The sequence below is a fragment of the Numida meleagris genome, chromosome 2, assembly GCF_002078875.1.
Source record: "Numida meleagris isolate 19003 breed g44 Domestic line chromosome 2, NumMel1.0, whole genome shotgun sequence".
Classification (NCBI taxonomy): Eukaryota; Metazoa; Chordata; class Aves; order Galliformes; family Numididae; genus Numida; species Numida meleagris.
This window is the reverse complement of record NC_034410.1, coordinates 20,593,906-20,608,770: the sequence shown is the minus strand read 5'-3', so window position 1 is coordinate 20,608,770 and position 14,865 is coordinate 20,593,906. Positions and strand designations below refer to the sequence as shown.

Below are 14,865 nucleotides of genomic sequence, written 5' to 3'. Positions count from 1 at the left end.
CCACCACCTGCTGGCTGGAAGACTTAATGCTTCCAAAGCTTTAGTTTTCTCAGCATCCATACCTGAAGCACCGGAAATCTTTTTTGTAAGCTAACTTGGAAAATATTTGGGTCAAAGGAATGTTTTAGTGTCTCTTGGAGAATGTTTCCTGTTTCTGGTGAAACTGCACTTAAGTGTCCTATTTGTGCTGCAATTTATCTGCACAGTCAGCTTCACTGCTCTCCTTCTTTCCTGCTCGATCATAGCATACCAGCTATGTGCACATAGGAACCCTACCGTGCAGACATGGGATGGCAAGTTGTACAAACGTGCAGTTTGCTCACCTTTGTCTCCAGGAAATGTGCTAGAATACAAATCCCGTATTGCTGCTGAATATCATGTGGTTTGGAAGCCATGCAAACAGCAGGTCATCAGCAGTCTGATGGATGATCCATTTGGAGCATAAAAACTAACTCTGGAGGAGACCAGAATGCTCAAGTTCTTAAAAAATGAGGTAAATCAATCTTACATTGTGGTTGATAAAATTGGCCCAAACAGTGATAATGATACAAACACTCAGATAGCTTAGAGGAAGAAGTAGATAGTCTTGAGAATTGGAGCAAGAGAAATGGGATGCAGCACAACTTCTAGGTTATAGTGATCAAAGAAAGAGACTTATCCTTCCAAAACACTAGAGAATGAGATGAAAACCAGGATGAAAACCACCCAATGGTTCTGCCAGTGCAAATTTTTACACTGGAGTTTGGTAAGTTTGGTTACGACAGGTAGGTCTGGGATTTGATGACAGAGCAAGTGCTAAGAGCTCACCTATTATCACATAGGCTTATGGAGTCTCATAATTGTTTCACGTTACATCCTGCTGGCAAAAGCTAACTTCACGTATTCTCTCATTCCAGCAGATCCTTTAGCACATGGAGAATGTCCATGGTACAACGACCGCAAAAGTGGTCTGACTTTGTAGTATATGCATGCCTGTATTAATGTACGGAGCTACTCTTAGCCCTGGTTTTGAAAACAATTGTTTTAATCGATGTTGACAAGCCCACTCCGTTCATTTAAAACCAGCAAGTGATTCAGGTAAGAGGACTTCAGTACGCTAGCTTGACACAATTTCTTTCTCTTTAATTCAGGCTATACCCCAGAGGGCCATTTGTTCATTAGCATAATCAAAATTAACTAAAGAGTACATCAGCAGAGTCAACATATCATTAATCAGGAACAAAACTCTTAAAACATTTGGAAGCATCGGGTAACAAAATTATATGTAAATTCTCGGTCCCAACCATTACTGGTAAACTGCCTGAGTGCATTCACCAAATGGCAATAGCATGCATTAATGAAGTGCTCACCTCAACAAATCCAAAATCAGCAGGTAGATTTTTAGTTGTTAAATTGCAGCATCACTGTGCAGCATTATTGTTTGAATAGAGTCCGTATTTCTCAGTCTCCATCAGTTAGCAAGATTAATTTTACTTTAAATTATACAAGGTTCTTCTCCCACATGTTGAAATACGTAACTAGGATTAGTTTAGCTCATCCTGCTTTTTGTATGCTCATATGGACAAGTAATTGTAACGTATTTGAGAAGAACTGATAACCTCCTCGCTTCAACAGGTTTCCACAGCATAGCTGGCAAAAACAAGTCAAAATGACTGAACTATCTTATTAACCATACAAGCACTCTGTTTTAGACTAGATGAGGTATTATGCAGCTATTTATATTGCTATTGCCAGTGTAACCATTTACTGGGGGTAAAGATATTTGCAATCATCTTCAAGGTTACTAATCTGGCAGCTTTTGACGCATTTTAAAAGTAGGAAAGCACAGAATGCAAGCAAAAAACTTCCTCTTTGGCCTCCATTGGCTTTAGAGGCTCTCAGAGCCATACACGTTCAGGTTTTGTGCCCTGACAAGGTGTCCAGGCTGCCAACTTGATGCACAATTTTCTGCAGAAGAATTTTGCAATAAATAAACGTTTTGTGATGTTCTCACTCTAGACAATCAAAGTGAAAGTCAATGTTTATTAAACTTCGAACTCATAACTAGACTTCCAGTTACCATATATCTCCAAATGTGAATGTGACTGTTCAAGTTACGCTACAGACACAACTGGATCATGGCATGCTACGAATGCATTATGCCAAAACACGTGAGAAGCTCTAATTACATAGTACGTTGAAAATACAGTCAGGAGAGCCAGTTGTTTTCAAAACAAGAAGCTATGAACATTACACAAACAGCCAGTATGTTACATCCAGTTCTGTTTGCCAAATCTTGCTGCTTCTTGATAAGGCAGAATGGAAAGGGAAGCGTAAAGGGTGGTGAATATGAAATATGCACAGAAATCTAACAAGATTATTCAAAATCACATGCTGGTTTGTAACCAAACAAAATATCGTAAAAGGCACATGATGAACAGTCCATTTACTAGAGACAAAATACTAAGACAAAAGGGGAAAGCAGCTTAGAGGCAACAGAATAACAGAGGCTATCAGGTTAGCATAATTTCCTAATTGAGGTGAACTCCTTGAGGGTTCTGCTCAACTTCCAGTGGAATCGATAACAGACTTCTATCGATTTCAAGTGATTATGGCTCAGGCCCTAATTTCATGAGCTATGCACTATCAACTACTTTTAATCCAGTTACCTACACTCAAAGTAAATCTTTGCAAAAAATATTCTTCTGTGCTGATAGCCATTCATTCTTCACAAAAGTGCAGAATCTTTTCCTAAACCAATTACTAGTGGCTGGCTCTTTCAACACGTTCTGTGTTGTACTTGTACTCACCCATATTTGCCTTTCTATAAAATACTTACCAGAACCTGCTGACTGTGAAGGAAATCACTGGAACTCCAAGGTCAATATTTTGTTATAATCCAACACACAGCCTAATCATAAAATATAGTGCTTCTAAAAATCTTATATATTTTATAGTTGCTGACATCTTTAAACACTTCTTAATTTAATCTTACATATATCTGACTTTATTCACTTACTTAAAAGTTAAAAAAATATATTAAGAGGCTGCAAGTGTTGGCTTTGCTTCTTAAAGGAAATGCATGAAAGAGGTAGAAGATTCAGAAACACTGCAGATGTTCCCATCGGGATAATATCTAATTGATAATTCGGCTGTTGGATAAGGTATTCAACTGCACCACACAGAATCAGGTGTGTTGTTCTGTAATGGCACTACTTGAAGCTAAGGATTTATCATTTTTGGAGAGCTGAAGAATTATAATTGATTTAACATGGTCCAGTTTTCTTACTGAATGGAAATGTCCACCTTTGTTTTACAACAGACACCCTTTAGAAGTCTCAGAATTCGAAATCTAACTATCCATTTATTCAGGAGACAAACATCTCCATGGTAAAAGTGTTGAGATTTTTTTCCATTTTTTACACTAAACTCACTTGTACTCAGTTTATGGCCCCCCAGAAATTTCAAGGGGACCTTCAGGGGCAGCAAGCAGAGCAGTTGAGCACATGGTGAAGGAGACTCCAGAAACAAATGAAAAGACAGCAATGAAACTGGCCACTTGCCCAGCATTGGTATTATCTAGTGCAGTGAAATTGTTAGGCTTCTCATAAGTTATACTTTCTCATCCAAAACAGCATCTGAAGTGCTCTATCAGAAATACACAGCAAGTCTTGCCAGAAGGACTTCACATCACCACATCCTGAATTGACTATGTAGAAGTATTCCCAGATTTCCAGGCAGTTTGTACTGCATGTTAGTTCAAAGCTCTGTCTCTGTTGTCTATGGGACCATGCCTGACCACCCCCGGTGTCAGGTCGGGTCATCTCACTGAACAGCGCTTTTTGGCTGCTTCCCCTTACAATGATTTAAGACAAAGTGCCACTGTACTGGTTCCTGTGTTCCACCATACAATTGAGATTGTCAGTTACTTAGAAGACAGAACAGATTTTGGTCAAACACCAGTTTCTGAGATGTGGTTTTACAGTACTGTACTTTCTGTATTTCCAAAGTTGTCTGCTCATATATTAGAAAATCTGAAGTGTGATTATGTTAGTCATGTTTCTTTAGGCATTTGGCAAAATACACCAATGTATAACAGCTATTTTTGACATTATCAAATGTTTACATATATACAATCTGTATACTGAGATTATAAACACGTAAGGTAAAAAAAAAAAGATATAATCCTTATTTGTTTGATGTTTAGGTTCGAAGAGTTGCCTTTCAAAGCTTGAAATCCTGTCACAAAAAAATCCTATATTTCTTATTCCTGCATGCTAATTTCTACTACAGTATGTTGTTTATCCCTTACATGTGGAAAGTAAAGAACACAAGGTTCATGCACACAGCGTACAAGTTTACATCGGCCAGGTTCTCCTGAGTGTCCGTTCCCAAGGCTGGCCAGTGTGACCTGGAGCTGCACTAAGCCAGGGGAAAACCCCAACCCCGGCGGGATGTGGGGTGAGCGTGTCTGGTACTGTGCGGAACAGCCTCGTCACGTCCATATAATGGTCCCCTGGTAGGTGGGATGGTTTTGGTTGATCTTTACATCAAATCCATAAAATTCTGCTTGATCAAAAAAAAAAAAAAAAGAAAGAAAGAAAGAAAAGAAAAGAAACAAAGAGACTGTTTTTTTCCCTTCCAGATGAGAGGAGGTTCTCAATGTGGTCACGGGCATCTGTGTCGATCTTTCGAATTGGCTGAAGAGCAGATGAATGTGCAACAACTCAGTGGTGCTGAGTTTGTACAAAATTTGAAGTAAACAGTTCTTTCGTCATCCCAGGAAAATGGTGCAGCTAAATGGAAGTCTCCCATAGCTGGAGAGGCAAAAAAGGGACACAAACACACATTATACACAAAGACACACAGCCTGCTACCCAAGCGGTGTGAGTGGGGCCTTGTTTAGGAACTGCATCTGCATCGCTCTGGCACAAAAGAACCTGTTGGTCTCCTCCTGACCTCACAGCATAGACCCAGACCTTTCAGCAGAACATGCAGTCAGCACGGTATGGCTCTACAGCAGTCAGTTTGAAGGACCTATCTACCTAGGGTATGTTTGATTTCTCCTGCGGGTCTGAGGGAGGCAGCCTCACTGGCTGGGAAGCCCCCCCACAGCCTGCGTGGAGCCGTCCAACAGCCCGGGCAGGCCCTTTGCTCACTCCACATGTTGGGCATGTCCACACACATCGAGCAGCCCTGGAGCTCCACACAAGCTGAGCAGGGCTGGAATTCCCCACACACTGAGTATCCCTGTGCTGCCCCAGGCCGCTCCCTGCCTGGCACAGGGCAAGGGCAGAGCCTTCAGCGCCCATCTGCAGCGTTCCACTCAATTTTTTTTTGAGTAAAAGCATGGAGAGCAGTGGTGGGAATCACATCACAAGCTATCACAAGCAACACACCTGAAGTAAATTTTAGAGGGGTTTTGGTCATACAAGCATCTGCTGTCTGGGCTGACTCAGCACTTGCACTGCCTCTTGGTAGCAGCTGGAAATCTCATTCCAGAGGCTTCTGCCCACCCTGGGGAGCAGTAAAAGCCCTTCCAGGTCTACCAGGGCCTGATGCACGCCCCTCGCGTTCTGCTGAGCTACAGCTTATTCGCCTTTGCGTCATGCTGGAAGGCAGCCACCCCCAGCCCAAATGAGCACCTCTGGCTGTTTCAGACCCATGGAAGGTCAAGGAGGGAAGCCAGACTGCTCTGCTCAGCCCAGAGGCTGCCCCAGGCAAGTTTCCAGCCTGGAATGGAAGTACTGAAATCTGGGCTTGAGGTGTGAGTGCTGAGTGCTACCTGAATAAGTGTCTGTAAACACAGCCTCCGAGACTGCTCTAATCTGTGCCAGAGGCTCAGCCCTCAGCAGGTGCCTGAGCTACAGATCCGAGGAAACACCAGCTCTGCTCTCACTGTTGCTGAAAGATCTGCCTTACCTCCCTTTTGCAGATCTACCAGTAAATTACACCAGTGACAAAAACACAGAGGAGAGGGACACATACCCTGGCACTTTGCCTGTTTGCCTTCTTCTCCTCATCAGGAAGTGGTGGCATTGGGTAAGGGTATTTTCTGCTGGAAGCAATAGATCCAGTGGATGAAGATGGGGACTTTGCAGGAGACAGTGTCCTGAGATGTTGAAACACAAAATAAATGTCATGGTTTCGGGTCCCAGCACTGCAACAGCAACTGCCATTACTCTGAAGCTTGGTTCAGAACCAAGTATGTTGTTTATTATTAGCTCGATATTGGGGGGACAAAGTTGTTTGTTCAGTAGTCTAATTTTTTTCATGACTATAGATAAATAAATAAATAAATAAATGGTATTTATAACTCTCAGGAACACCAGAGGAAAACATAAAATTTCTTACTTATTAGAATCATACTGCATATAAAAATCATTTCTTAAACTGATTTATATGCTAATGTAATTAATCATTTTAAAATTAACAGAACTAAAAGACATGGTGTTATAATAGTATAAATATAAACTGAACAGTGTTGTCTGCCAGTGGATGACTAAATAGCAATTATCAGATATTAAACATATCTTACACATCTCCTATATTGATACAAACATAGCAAATAAACCTATTATCTTACAACAATGCATTAATTTACACATATGCATGCACTCGGAGGCCAAACTGTTAGTTGTGAAGGAACAAAGGCATATACAAAGTGCTAATAAATTATTGGACATGCAAGCATCATACAGTGCATATTGTTCCAGCCAAAGAAAGAGTCTGATGAGAATATACAAAAATGGACTGATTAGTCAATGGCAATCAGCATTTCTGTACAAGGTGAGTAGAGTAAGCAGGAGCAAGTAAATGTTTGAATCAGATGAAAGGCATTCTTTTCAAGTCAATAAGGCAGCAGCACATTATTGACTGAAATTTTATACCCAAGAAAAAACTCTAATGCTTCGGTTGAGAATGTGCACTTTTCCCACTTGAGAGGTTCCTATTAGGCTCAAAATCTGGGCAGAATAAAAGGAGAAAAAAACCAACAACAACCAAAGCTCAAAGTAGAAAATGAGAGCCCTCCCTAGCCTTTTGCTCTGTCCTGCAGACTGAGGGTATTTTTCTAAGGAGACCTCCCATGAGTGCAGGCACATCTCCCCGAGCCTCCCTGAGCACTGCAGCCTACCATTTTCGGTGTCTCCCTGAAATGGAAGCACTCTCTCAGTCCCCTCGGACAGATTTCCAACGTCCTCAGACATAGCAGTGCTGAGCACCATTACCAACACCATGGATAGCAAGGAGCCCCTGGAACCAGCCCTGGCTGACAGCTGATGGCCTTGCCTCTGGGATCTGTAGGATCGGGTCCTTCTGTCTAGAGAGGGTTATGGACAAGCCAGGGGCTCTTTTGTGTCTGGAACTGTTTTGTATATCTGTTATTTAAGTGAAATCATTCACCTTTAAATAATTATTCTTTTATTTTGGACCAGCATATTGTTTTCTCGTCTTTGTAACTCCCTACAACAGCACACTCTCTTGTCTGCCATACAAACAATGACTGATGATAGCCATGAGCAACGAGGTGTCAATGGAAGTTATATGGTGACAGCTCTCCAGTCTGGCTCATCATGCTCTAATGCCTCACACTGTAGTCTTTAAACAGTAATTAGAAATTTGGAGTCAGTACAATTATCCAAACACTGAAAAGCACATCCTCAATACATGCACTCTGATTGACCATTAAGATGAACTGGACATTTTCAGGGAAAAATTTTAAATAGCTACTGCCATGTTAAACAGGAAATTCATCTGCCCAGCACCACAGATGTGGGCATCAAACTACAAAGCAACAACACAGGTTATTTCTCAAAGAAATCCAGGGGAATGTTCTCAGTGGTAACCTGTTCAGTGCTCTGCTGCTCACTGACCTACAAGTTCTCCATCTGTGCCAAATCTGGACAGAAGAAGATTGCTAAAAGAAATATTAATGGATACAAATTCAAAAAGTAAGGAGAGGAAGACAGGGAAAAGACAAGGAGAGGAGATTCTACAGATTATTATTAAACTGTTCATTCATGAATTTTGCCTAACAGCTTCAGGAGGATTTAAAATCTTGATGGGTAAAGTTCTAACGATGCACCTGGAGATTAGAAGCAAAGAACCAGGCTTGTTAGATCTCGCTTGGCAATCCCTGTGAGAAAGCTGTTTATTTTTGCAGGTACCATGGTTGCCTCCTGCATACCACAGGCTCTTCCTATGGGCAATTTTGGCATCACAAGAGTAGGCTGGGGCAACAAGGAAAGCCATGGCCAATCTACCTCTACATTAACACCAACAGGCGACCCTGGAAGGAGCAACATCCTCCCAGGAATGGGACATCTGGAACCTTTCCCTGCAGAGCAGGTCCTCTGAGCAAGTCTCCCAGCAGCCAGGTGGCTGGCTGAGCAGCAACTTCTAGCCTTGATTTCTCAGAAAAGAGGAGGGAATTGGAATGAGAATCAGAGTTTGTAGAAAGTCTGTCAAGCCAATACAGTACTATAAAAGAGGTTGCACAGAAGAAACCTGGGGGCAGATACCTCACTTGTGATTGACCCATGATTAGTTAACCAGAGATACTAGCTGCCTGATTCTCACTGAACACGAGGTGTGCAGAGATACTAGGAAAGAGTCCAGAACTGAGCACCTGCAGAGAGCCCGGCTGGATTCATACTGCTGGAGTCACTGTGCAGTCCAGAGGAGGGCCACGAAGATGATAAAAAAGCTGGAGCACCTCTCCTGTGACGACAGGCTGAGCGAGCTGGGTTTGTTCAGCCCAGAGAAGAGAAGGCTCTGTGGAGACCTCTTTGCAGCCTCCCAGTACTTAAAGTGCCCCAGCCCTGGAAGCATTCGAGACTGGGTTGGATGGGGTCTTGGGCAGCCTGACCTGATGGGGGGCAGCACTGCCCACAGCAGGGGGTTGGGACTGGGTAGGCTCTAAGGTCCGTTCCAATCCAAGACATTCTGTGATTCCACAGTTCACCCATGTGTGCTACATAAAGCATTCCACTGCAGTCAGCAGAGGCCTCCTAGGTGACCGCCTTACACTGGCAGCTTTTAGACCAACATGCTGGTGGTAGAATTCTCCTTCTTGATGCAGGAATTTTATCCTATACCGTAGGGAGCTAATATTGTAAAGATTTGGAGGAAAGAGAACAAATTGTCCACAATGGAAGTGCTTTTAAAAAATCATCTGAAACCTCTTGATGCTGCCACTTTGGAAGGTTTGGAAGCCCAGACCTCCAATGTAGCTGCCTCTGTTTCTTCATCGCAGCCCTGTTCCGTGCTGCCCGCTCACCTACAGTCTGCACACATAATCCTGCATGTGCAAAGTCACAACTGCTCTGGGACCAACACGTGCATCCTCCTCAGGAACTTTTCAGGTCAAACACATTGAGAATGCAGTTGCACACTTAAAGAAACGACCTTGCCCTCTCGTCACAGGCTCTCACCATTTATTTCTGCTATAGAGTTAGGTGCTGGGTTTTATCATCTTTTGTCTCTTCTATGGAGACTGTGAAAATATATCACTACTCATTAAGTGTGTGCCCTCAGATCTGAGGATGCATCTTGTGTGAAAAACGTAGTTTGGGTTTTTAGATCACCCTTCAGGTTCTGCCCTGCAATTGTGTATGTGCTGTGTATCCCAGATTTACATGTACATTAAATGAGAAAGAGCCAGAAATGACCTTTCTCATTTATGGGGTGGAAGAAACAGCATTCAGGGACACTTGAGGGTAATGCCAGGGTTAAGGGAAGGCAAAACTTGGTGGTTTTGGTCAAGGGAGGGATCCATTCAGCTTTCACTGGGGTTTTAGTTCTCCTGGTACCACATCCATTAGCTTTCATGTCAAACACTGCTTCCAGCTGACCCTATACAAGAAACTATGAGAGCAGTCCAACCTCCAACAGAGTTTTGGAGGTTTTACTACCAACCTTGAATGAAGCCATGCACCTAACATGTAAGGACTTTTATTTCTGACCAGGAAGCAAGATGTCACTACAATGTGTCTGTCTTCTGTTGTAGAAGCTGAAACTAACCAAGTGGGGAGATTGCTGGGATCCAGAAGATGCCATGGAGCTGCAGGATGCCTGCACATGCTCCTTGGCAGACAGACATCTGCCTGCTGTGCCTTCCCTTATCCTAAATGGGGAAAATCCTGGCACTGTACACTGTCCCCTGGTCACACAACTGATATCTTGTAACCTACAAGTGTCATTTCAGCCAAACTCAAAGCACTGGCTCTGACAGATCTGAACTGTTGATGAGCTGTGTTTCATTCTGTTTCATAGTCTAAAATAACTTAATGAAATTCACTTAAAAATCAGCTCAGTGAAAGCACTTCAAATTTGTACACATCAGCCTGACCTGACATCTGCTTACGGAAGGGCAGTCCTGTGTAGGATGTTAGCAGCATAAATTAGCCTATGTTAGGAAGTTGCAGTCTCCTAAAACCACTGATATGGTGAAGCATTTCAGCATTTTAATGCAGTTCCTTCTGGGAAACAGCCACTTATGAGATTTTTTCAATGGGAGAAGTAGAGTAAGGGGTGAGGAGAGGCTCAGCCCTAGGGGAGCTGCAGGAGAGGTGGAGGCTTTGCCCAGAGCCCTCACCCCAAGCACTGCCCAGCTGTGCTCCCAAAGCATTCACAAACTTTAATGGACTCTTCTACCTAATTATTGAAATGAAATCCTAAGAGAAAGGGTCTCTGACCAACAGCAGAGCAGCAAGGCTCTGCTCCAGCCACACATCCCATTGCCAGCGCCTTTCTGAGCCGGGATGACCATTTCCCTTCTAGATTTGTCTTCATCTCCATCTAAATAAATGTTTTCTTTGTAACTTTTTTATTTGTAAATATTCCTGAATATTTTAAGTTACCCTAAATATTTGCAAGAATTCAAATGTAGGCAGTGCAGTGCTTCAGAGGGCACCTCACCATCTCTTTTGTCTATAACTGTCTTATATGAGTGCTGCATATTGGGATTCTGATGGTTAGTTTTCTGACACTGTTGTAGTTCCTGAGTCTTTTAAGATGCCCCAGATCACCAACAGCAGCTGCCCCTTGCAGCAATGCTGAAAGTGGGAAGCAGTTTCCCACCGAGGATTATTGCTGAGGTTATGCAGCTATGGTCTAGCATGTAGAATTAGTATCTAGCTGAGAATTTGTGTGGGAAAATGAGATTTTTTGAGCTCTTCCTTTCCTATAGAAGAGACTCTCACAGCTTGGAGCTTTCTAGCAACAGAGCTATTACTATTATTATTAATAAAAAGTAATTATATGAAGATTCCCATTAGACCAAAAAAAAGTTAATAACTCTTTACATTTAATAACTAGGACACCAGGTGTCAGGGAAGCAATTTTAGATTTATACAGATTTTTTTTTAAGGTGATTAAGAATTTTTGATACCGTGTATCTCTATTTTCTGAAAATGTGCAAATTTTAGGAATTGCAGGAAGTGCTTTTCATTTTTCCTGAGTCTACTTCAGGTTCACCTACAACAGCACCGGTCATCAAGATATTATTCATAAAATTACAGGGAAACAAGGAAAACAGCAATATTACTTTCAGACCTCTGTAAAGGAAAAGACAAATCAAAGATTGACAACAAAAAATGCCCGTCAGCTGATGATCTGGTGTGAGAGCCTTAGGCTGTGATTCCTAAAATAAAGACCAGCTGGACAGACTGACTTCAGCCTTACTTTCTGGTTTTCTAAACAAGATTTGTTTGGGTTTTTTTGTGAATTATTTCAAAGATCAAAACCTAACTGTGTGACATTCTGACATGCCGCTCTAAGGAACAGCATATTCCTACCAACAACAGATTAACCAAGACTGTGCCTGAGCTCTGGGAGCACCGTGCAGTGTAACCTCTCAAAAGCCCCTGGCAACTCATCCCAGGAGATTCGACCCTTTGCCTTCCATAATATCCCTGCAGAACAGTTCTCTGTGGTTACCCTCAGTTAATTAGGACACACAGGTTTCTAAATTTATTCTAGCTTCTCTCCCATTTCTAAAGTTACTGCTGCAGGCAGTCATTAGTAAGTTTCTGTGTAGTAAAATTGTTAATTTAGGTTTCATCTCTGCTGATACAGAGCCCTAAGAACTCACATGGGTCAGCTTAATCCTCATCTACACACAAAAAATGTTTGGTTTATCTCAAATGCAATTAGAAATGTGACTCATTCACAGCAACAGGGAAAACCCTCAGGGCTGGGGTATGCACTCGTCAGTTTAATCTGGTTACTAAATCAAGAAATACTGATGCTAAAAAATGAAAACCAAATTAGGAGTATGCACTCAGGAATTTGAACCTGTTTAGCTAAATTGATTAAAGTAACATAATTTAAACTTGCTGTCTTCATATTCCACCACCCTCTTTGTCTACTGCAGCCAGAGGGCTTCGGCTATGAACTACAAACACCCTGAGAGGCAGCAGGGAGGTGAGATCACAGTGGGAGGCTGATTGCCTTGCCTCAACAACACAAGTCCAGAGGGTATTTGCAGGAAAAGGCTTCCTTTCTCTTGCTCATAAAAACACGCTTCATTCCTAGTGTGAATTTGCCTAATTTCACCTTCCAGTGACTTTTGATCTTTATCAGTATTGACCTAACTGCCCATCAAGGTTTTGCTCCATGTGCAGATACATGGATTTTATGACCAACTAGGCATTTAACTGCTCCATAAAAATGAACAGCTTGAGGTCCTGGAGACTCTTCTAAGGTTTATCTGGGTTATGTGCTTAAATTTCCCTGGTTCTTGAACAAGCTTTGTGAATTACAGGCACTGGAACAGGACCCCAGTGCTACCACCACCAATGATTAAATCACTGGGCTCACAGTCACCTGCTCAAATGTCTGAGCACCAACACCCTGACCTGACCAATGCTGACAAGCACAGCCACAAAATCCTCCCTGAAACCTGGAACTCCTGCATCAGGGATTGCTACTCAGGGTTGGCAGGCTTAAATTCACCTCATCTGACCTGCTGCCTTTTTGGAACGCTTCTCTGCAACTTCCTCTGCGATTTAACAACTCTTGAAAGCAAGCGTAAATGGTATTAAAAAGTGACTATTTTAAGCTCTTATAAGACTATTAGAGATTTTTAGTTCTAAAAATGACTGAGCTCCCAAGCTGCTATTTAACACCTCCCAGTGTAACTATCAGAATAAAAGTGTTTCATTAACATCTTGTGCTACAATCCCATCACATTTTTCCCCAGATAAACACCAGACATAGTGAATGTTTCTGCCCTTCTGCGCTATTTGTAGGTCCACTACTGTGTCATAATTACCGTTAAATTTCTATTTGCTCATTCTTACTGTTCTTCACTGTTTTGGCTAAAGATTTCACTTTTTATTCTTTGCATCTCTACAACTCATTTCAGCCTCCTATTTGATACATCAGCTTACAGTCTTTTACATTCTTTGTCACAAATTGTCTTCCCCTGTGCTGGCTGGGCTTTTTCAGCTGCTACAGAGTGCTCGCTCAGTGGCAGGACTGCATCTTTGAGAACTCAGAATGTACAGCAGGAAGGCCAGCCTCATGCACACTTCTTTTTAATTTTGAAGGCATTAAATACACGTTTTCCTTTCAAAAACAAGGGACTTGGGGGGTAGAACCCTACACTCACTTGTAACAGATTCATTAGTGTTTTGATAGAGCACAGAGTATATTCTCTCATACATTTATTTATCCAATTACAATGTTAATTATTTCATTGTATGGTGAGGGTAAAATACCACTACTTTTTTTTTTTTCATTTAAATTTTAGTATGCACTATATAAGACAGTGGGTGGAGTGAATGTGTTATGTTTGCTTCAGTAAATTAAATTCTATTTAAGTTAATATTACTTTATTAGTGATAAATATGTCTCATGCCCATAAACACTACTTGGCATAAAATGATGAGAAAGCTACTACAAGCTACAGATGATGGTGGGAATGCATGCACTACACACACCCTTCTCAATGGCTTCATTAAAACATTCAGTAAAAGAATTGTAAATTGCACATGAAGCCAAAAACAGACATCAAAATGCAGCAAAAGAAGAGGGGCCCTTTGCACCTACAGTAACTTGTATTGATTTATACAAGGTAGGAGTCCCAAGATATTTGTATATGCTGGAACAGCTCTTAAAAAAGATATAGAATTAATTTACAAAATACCTAAAGTATGGTCCTTCAGTGTTTTTATTCACATCTTCTACCCACTTAGCTACATTATATTCTCTTTTGAACCATGGGTTTAAATACCTGCAGAAAGCAATGGAAGGAACAGAGAAAGCAAAAGAACAAGAATAGAAAATCTGAGAACACACAGCACAAGCTTAGCAAGGATGTCTTCATCCCCAAAATGCAAGTGAATATGGCAAATCAATCAGTATGGATGTTGGGTGAGGACTAGGTAATGTGTACAACTGCATGAGAAAATCTGAACTACAACAAGACTCGCATGTTTGGTTTATCTGGAAATTCTTTGGAAGAATACATCACTCATTTAATCTCCTTAGGGCAAAATTCACTCCTAAGCAGAGGGCATCAAGCTCATGTTTTCAGCTCCTCTCATGATCTCAAAATAAAGCTGAAGGGGCATTTGGGCTCCAGTTCTGCAGTTCTGCTCGTTGCAGACATAGGTTTGTACCCATCGAGAGCAAATGGCAAGATAATGGCAAAATGAGTACAGAAACTTGGGCTTGGCCCTTCTACAGGAATGAATTTCAATCTCAGTGTGTTGAAAGGCTTGAATTGGTTGCCAATGCAATGACAGTTTTTGCAGTTATGTGCAAATAAACCTCTAATTTTATGATTGTTTCCTGTGGTAGGACCACAAGAAGCTTTCAAGGAGGTGGGCTGCAGGGCTATCTCACATCTTACAGAAGCAACCTTGATACCAAAACCAC

The 14,865-nt window shown here is 41.7% G+C and overlaps 1 protein-coding gene across 5 annotated transcripts in view; it reads right to left on the bottom strand.

Annotated features, from left to right (window-relative positions):
- ADAM22 (ADAM metallopeptidase domain 22) overlaps nucleotides 2,009-14,865 on the bottom strand; it is a 111,520-nt gene continuing 98,663 nt past the window's right edge. For 3 of the 5 annotated variants that reach the window (XM_021387282.1, XM_021387283.1, XM_021387288.1), the window contains 2 exons: nucleotides 5,968-6,091; nucleotides 2,009-4,796 (listed from right to left, as the gene is read on the bottom strand). In XM_021387282.1, the coding sequence (XP_021242957.1) occupies nucleotides 4,776-4,796; nucleotides 5,968-6,091 (145 nt within the window). In that variant the 3' untranslated portion in view covers nucleotides 2,009-4,775. Of the gene's footprint in view, nucleotides 4,797-5,967; nucleotides 6,092-14,131; nucleotides 14,219-14,865 lie in introns of all 5 variants that reach the window. The other 2 variants (XM_021387279.1, XM_021387286.1) reach the window with 1 other exon arrangement.